At 44.4% G+C, this 6,968-nt stretch overlaps 1 protein-coding gene across 1 annotated transcript; it reads right to left on the bottom strand.

Moving 5' to 3' along the window:
- Positions 1-110: 110 nt before the first annotated feature.
- LOC129846576 (extracellular calcium-sensing receptor-like) lies at positions 111-6,767 on the bottom strand. Its single transcript, XM_055914521.1, has 9 exons — positions 6,528-6,767; positions 5,790-6,084; positions 5,523-5,609; positions 5,006-5,272; positions 4,353-4,559; positions 3,927-4,199; positions 3,531-3,758; positions 1,852-1,975; positions 111-1,759 (listed from the first exon to the last, which is right to left on the bottom strand). The coding sequence occupies exons 1-9, from the start codon at positions 6,761-6,763 to the stop codon at positions 846-848; spliced, it is 2,631 nt and encodes an 876-aa protein (XP_055770496.1). The 5' UTR covers positions 6,764-6,767; the 3' UTR covers positions 111-845.
- Between the last annotated feature and the right edge of the window lie 201 nt (positions 6,768-6,968).

The following is a 6,968-nucleotide window of genomic DNA, read 5'->3' on the forward strand; positions in this document are numbered from 1 at the left end:
AAATTGTAATAAAATATAGTTGTAAATTTCAACTGTTCAATAAAAACACATTCAAGCAACTCCTTTCAAGTCAGAATGTTTTATTAAATTAAAATGTGCATTAATGAATAATTAATTCATTGGTGAATGAGTGTGACAGCAGAATTCTTTAGAAGGAACAGGGAAGTTATGATGTTCCACAACATGTGAGGATTCAATCGAAAGCTTTTCGATGCAGAAACCCACTCATTGGGGATAACCTATCCCTTAGAAGATTAAAGCCACACACATAGACAAATGAAATCAATCAAAAGCCTACTTAACAGCCCAAGGAAAGAAATCATTTATTATGTGATTAATATTTAGTCACAGAACATCATAATTATAATCAATTACACATCACCAGGGTACTAACAGAACGATAAAATCTCTTTGATTTGATTTAATGCCATCAAACTACAAACAGAAGTGGAAACTAAAAGGAGCTACTTCAAACTATTTGAGACCATCATACTCCCTTACTATACACGGCTCCTTTCCTTTCTTTGCATGAAAGAGTGTGAAGCAAATCCCTAGCAGGCATTGTACCTCCACCTAGTGTTCACATATCAGATCAGCGCAGAGGACGTGAAGAAGACAAGGAGAGGAATCCACTGTAAACTGTTGTTATGGTATTGAGCCTATGGGAGAATCTCAATTTAATTTCCGTGATTCCTCGTGTCCTCTCACCTCGGTCTCCTTTTCAAAACCCAATGAATGAGAAGGTTAGATATCTCGCCCCTCCTGACCTTCTAAACTAATGGGTATTGAGATGAAAGCGAGGAGAGAGGACGTGATGAATCAATGAAATTGAATGAAGATTCTCCCTATGTCTTGGTTGTGGCCCGGCCCATCAGAGCCTTCTTGGTGTTCCTCTCTGGCCTCAGCAGGATGATGTAACACTTTGGGCCGAACAGCGCCACCAGGATGCCAAAGCTGGAAGCTAAGATGGCGAATATCTCCACAGCGTCTGCATACTTCCCAGGAGAGCTGATGTAGGCAGGGACGAAGGAGATCCACACGGCACAGAAGTTCAGCATGCTGAAGGTGATGAACTTGGCCTCGTTGAAGTTGTCTGGAAGATTCCTGGCCAGGAAAGCCAAGAAGAAGCTAAGGAACGCCAGGAGGCCGATGTAGCCTAACAACGCTCCGAACCCTGCTACCGACCCCACCACACACTCATATACAATCTTATCATTATGGTAGCGCGTGTTTTTGTGTGGAGTTGGAGAGGCTGAAACCAGCCAGGCTGTGCAGATAGCAGCCTGGAATGAGGTGAGAACCAGGACTGTTCCTCTCTGCTGCCCAGCACCAAACCACTTCAGGCTGGCATTGCCCCCGGGCTTAGAGGTCCTAAACACAGCCAGCACCACCATTGTCTTCACCAGTATACAGGAGACACAGAGAACAAAGCTGATACCAAATGCTGCATGCCTCAGCTGACACGTCCACAGCCGGGGCCGGCCAATGAACAGCAGCGAGCACAGGAAGCAGAGTTTGAGTGACAGCAGAAGCAGGAAGCTCAGCTCAGAGTTGTTGGCCTTGACAACAGGCGTGTTCCGGTAGTGGGTGAAGATTCCGAGGACCACTGCACAGATGAGGGCTCCTAGCAACGAAGCGGTCATCAAGGAGATGCCCAGTGAGTCCTGGTAGGAGAGGAACTCAACCCTCTTAGGGACGCAGAGGTCACGCTCCGGGCTGGACCAGAAGTCCTCTGGACATCTCGAGCACTTGGCCGAGTCTGACAGGAAGACAGACAAAGCAAATGTGGAAAACCTTTTCATCAGCCCCAAACCACCCTCAAATTCTTTAAATTATATTCAGTTCACTGACCTGTTGTGTTGCTGACCTCTCCCTCAGCACAGGAGATGCAGTCGAAGCAGCAGACAGGCTCTCCCTTCTTCCTGGCTACACGGGTGCCTGGGGGACAGCTCTCACTGCACACTGATCGTGGGGGCTATAAGGACGAAGGTGAGGGGGAATTTAAGCTTTATTTAACTATGCAAGTCAGTTAAAAAAAAACTTATTTACAATGACGGCCTAGGAGGGAGAATTTCAGACTTTAATACACTCATATTTATACACCCATATTTATACACCCATGTTAAATACTTCTTTGCCCTCCACTGGTATAACTTTACACTGTTTCTGTTGCAGTAGTGAAATATGCTATATAACTACAGTTGAAGTCAGGAAGTTTAGGTTGGAGTCATTCAAACTAATTTTTCAACTACTCCACAAATGTCTTGTTAACAAACTATAGTTTTGGCAAGTCGGTTAGGACATCTACTTTGTGCATGACACAAGTCATTTTTTCCAACAATTGTTTACAGACAGATTATTTCATTTATAATTCCCTGTATCACAATTCCAGTGGGTCAGAAGTTTACATACACTAAGTTGACTGTGCCTTTAAACAGCTTGGAAAAATCCAGAAAATTATGTCATGGCTTTAGAAGCTTTTGAATGGCTAATTGACATAGTTTGACTCAATTGGAGGTGTACCTGTGAATGTTTTTCAAGGCCTACCTTCAAACTCAGTGCCTCTTTGCTTGACATTATGGGAAAATCAAAATAAATCAGCCAAGACCTCAGACAAATAATTGTAGACCTCAACAACTCTGGCTTCCAAACAACTCTGGTTTTCAAACGCCTGAAGGTACCACCTTCATCTGTACAAACACTAGTTCGCAAGTATAAACACCATGGGACCACGCAGCCGTCATACCGCTCAGGAAGGAGACGCGTTCTGTCTCCTAGAGATGAGCGTACTTTGGTGTGAAAAGTGCAAATCAATCCCAGAACAACAGCAAAGGACCCTGTGAAGATGCTGGAGGAAACAGGGACTGGTGCACTTCACAAAATAGATGGCATCATGACGCAGGAAAATTATGTGAATATATTGAAGCAACAGCTCAAGACATCAGTCCGTAAGTTAAAGATTGGTTGCAAATGGGTCTTCCAAATGTACAATGACCCCAAGCATACTTCCAAAGTTGTGGCAAAATGGCTTAAGGACAACAAAGTCAAGGTATTGGAGTGGCCATCACGAAGCCCTGACCTAAATGCCATAGAAAATTTGCAGGCAGAACTGAAAAAGCATTTGCGAGCAAGGAGGCCTACAAACCTGACTCAGTTACACCAGCTCAGTCAGGAGGAATGGGACAAAATTCACCCAACTTATTGTGGAAAGCTTGTGGGAGGCTACCCGAAACGTTTGACCGAAGTTAAACAATTTGAAGGCAATGCTACCAAATACTAATTGAGTGTATGTAAACTTCTGCCCCATTGTGAATTTGATAAAAGAAATAAAAGTTGAAATAAATAATTCTCTCTACTATTACTCTGACATTTCACATTCTTAAAATAAAGTGGTGATCCTAACTGACCTACAACAGGGTTTTTTTTACAATAATTGAATGTCAGGAATTGTGAAAAACTGAGTTTAAATGTATTTGGATTAAGGTGTATGTTAACTTCTGACTTCAACTGTATATAACTTTCTAAATAACCTTTTTTGACTCAAAGTTCCAGAAAATTCTGTCCTCGTCCAGTGTGAGCTCTTGTCCTGCGGGGGCTGATTCGTCGATCACACCCACATTCTCCACCTGAACGCTCCCGTCCTGGAGCCACGCCCAATTCATGATGTCATAGATGGCCAGGGCGTCCCCTTTGTCATCAAAAGAAACGCGATCACCAAACCCTGTGGTGAAGTTAACCCTCTCCAGGTAATGGACCAGCTGGTAAGAGGAGGGGGATGGAGGGATGGAGGGAAGAGAGGAAAGAGGAGGAGATTATGTAGACAAAAGACAGTATATAGTCAGGGGACCTTGACTAAGAAAACAGGAAACAGAAGTAAACAGTTGGCAAAGTGTACGTCTGCATCTTTTTGTGTGTGTGTGTCCCACCTGCCAGGGCTCCAGTCTCTGTAGGCTGGCACAGCGGTGCCCACTGAAAGGTCCTCTCCCTGGCACACACTGCAGTAGGTCATGCAGGGCATGGGCCAGGGCGTACACTGCCTTATATGCGTTATACTCCGGCCTGAGCTCAGACACGTCCCCATAGTTAGTCTCCACATCCCTGAGGTCCTCCTGACCTGTACATACATCACCCCCAGCCTCCACCCAACCTGCTGGGGGCTCCAACCTGCACCCAAACACAGCCTCCCAGAACTGTCTCACCTTACCAGAACAGAGAAGGAAATGTTATAGATGAAAACTAGTATTTTTCTTCAGTATTGTAGTATTTATAGGCAAAGTAGCCTTTTAAATGTTTTAAACATAATTTATAAAGTAATTAAATGGTTAGAGTTAAAAGACAACAAACTACTTCACCATATTTTTTCCGGGGTTATTGGCAGGTTGGTCATCGGGTCGGATTCTAAGCAGGTAGTCCCTGAGTCCGGGTATCTCTCCACGACGGATGGCGATACCCAGGGTACCCCCTAGGTAGGGCATGAGACGGGGGGTGTGAAACACAGTGGAGGAGGTCCAGGCTTCACTGGCAATCCACTGGAGACCCTTCACATTCTGCACCACCACCTTGTAAAACGGGTTTTCTATTTTATAATCTTGGTATCAAGAACACCACAATGGTAATATGCTGTAATACTTTTATACACTGCTGTTTGTGTTTGAGGGGTAACATCCTACAGCTATTTTGGCTGTATTTAGGGCTGTAGAATGTATTTGCTGATACTTTATTCAGGATAAAATGTACTTACTATGACTGTGATATGTGATCCCCTCCCACCCCCCCTATTTAACTTAGTATGGATGCACTAACTGTCCAGGGCCACCCATACGTAAAATATATGCACACATCACTGACTGTAAGTGGCTTTGGATAAAAGCATCTGCTAAATGGTATTACTAATATTATTATTATAAACTGTAAATCTCTCTGGATTAAAGCCTCTGATACTAAAATGTGAATGTATTGTAAGTGTTATTTTAGATGAACCGTCAAGATAAAATCATCTCTGAACCTCGTCCACCAGAGGGAGCAGGTAGGCCTCAACGGAGAACACCACCACCACACGAGCAGAGGAGCTCTTGATCTCTCCCACGATCCTCTGCAGCTCTGTGGGGCGGTTGTCTTTGGGCAGGACCTGGGAATAAGCCACACAGCCCCCTGACTCGGACAGGCTTGAGTGGAAGGACCGGGCAGCGTGAAATCCGTAGTCATCATCACTGAACACCAGTCCCACCCAGGTCCAACCCAACCGACGTAGGATCTGGATCATGGCTCGCACCTGAGATCACATCAACAGAGATTAGACATTACTGATGTTATTACAGAGACTGGTGAGTATAGAGTGATCAACATAAATTAGATACATTCGTTTTGTCACCTTTTATTTAACCTTATCTAGGCTTTTTATTTTATTTACCCTTATATTTAACAGTAAATGCCGTTACACAGTATAAAGTGTATAGTGAGTACACATGGGAGCTGACTGTTCACTGTGTAATCATGTCAATGTAGCCTTCTTAGAGACAGACCTGGAAGGAATCACTGGGGATGGTTCTGAAGAAGGATGGGTACTTGCTCCGGTCGCTCAGACAGGAACACGTGGCGTAGTGACTCACCTGAGGGAGTGAAATATACAATGATACATTTTTATTCTTCAATGAATTAATGAAATAGAAAGGTTTCATGCCTGGACACATTAAGACCTAAACATGCTGTTTCTCACTCAAAGTGGGGATTTGGAATACAAGAAGGACATTTACAACAGTGTTGTCATCTTTCTATTCTTTCTGATTTACCATGGGAACCCGGAACAGCCCTAGGACACTGGAGATGGCGATGGAGTGTGTGGACCCTGGGTCTCCCACAATCCCTAGCACCGGGGGTGGCCCAGAACAAGTCTCATCCAATAAGAACTCTTCCTCTGTCCCACTGGCCAAAGACATGGCAGCACGGAGCGATACTCCCAGCTTCTGGCAGTTGTCGTAGAGTTGGTATCCGAGTGTGATGTTTGGCAGAAGGTCAGGGTCTCTGTTGATCTCATTTACAGCAAACGCCATAGTCTGGGCCTGCTGGAAACCAAAACTGGTAAAACTGAAAAGGAACATTCAATAAATTTCTAAATGTTTTAAATCGCTCTAGAGGTGTTGAACCCTGTGCACCTCTTAAGGGGTGTGTGTGAGAGAGTGTTGTATTAAGGGGTTAAGAGGAGAAAACAAATTACTTCTTTAAACGATATATAATAAATAGCTTTATCTTAAAGGTAATTTTGCTTAGAAAACAGGAATAATGATTGAAAACAATGGAATACACACAATTTATAAACAGATATTTTGAGACCGCAATGTACTATTCACCAATGTACATTTCAAATGTACTATTCACCAATGTAACAAGAACCCAGTAGGTCTCCGGGACCAGGGTTGGTTAACACTGATCATAATGAGGCATCTTATAGTAGGGATGTCTATCTGTCCTTTTTAGGAGAGGTGCAGACACACATCCAGTCCAGTCCAGTCCAGTAGATGAATACTCACCCCTCACAGTGGAGCTGCTGGGGTTCTGATGTGAAAGATAGCTCAGGGAACACAGTGAAGTAGTGGACCTCAAACAGACCTCCCAGAATCACATCACCCTTCTGGTACATCCCATTCAGACTGAACTGCTCCCGCAGACGACAGGACGAGGAGGAGGATGAGGCAGAGGAGTAGTTCAATAGAAGGCTCAGAGATGAGGAGTTCAGTATCATGATTATAGATAGGTAAAGGTTCATATATTTCCTGACCCTCATAGCTGTACTCTGTCTCTCCCCTCTCTCTCTTGCTTACTCTCTATCCCTCTCTTTTATAGTGTCAGTGGAGGTTGACACTATAAGGCGGGGAGAGGGGTGGCAGGGGGTTGCAGGGGGAGGGTTGGGGAGGGAGTTGGAGGGAGGAGGCGGGGGAATGCAGGGGGGATAGATTGCAGGGGGAGGGGGC

The sequence above is a fragment of the Salvelinus fontinalis genome, unplaced genomic scaffold, assembly GCF_029448725.1.
Source record: "Salvelinus fontinalis isolate EN_2023a unplaced genomic scaffold, ASM2944872v1 scaffold_0590, whole genome shotgun sequence".
In the NCBI taxonomy this organism is placed as follows: Eukaryota; Metazoa; Chordata; class Actinopteri; order Salmoniformes; family Salmonidae; genus Salvelinus; species Salvelinus fontinalis.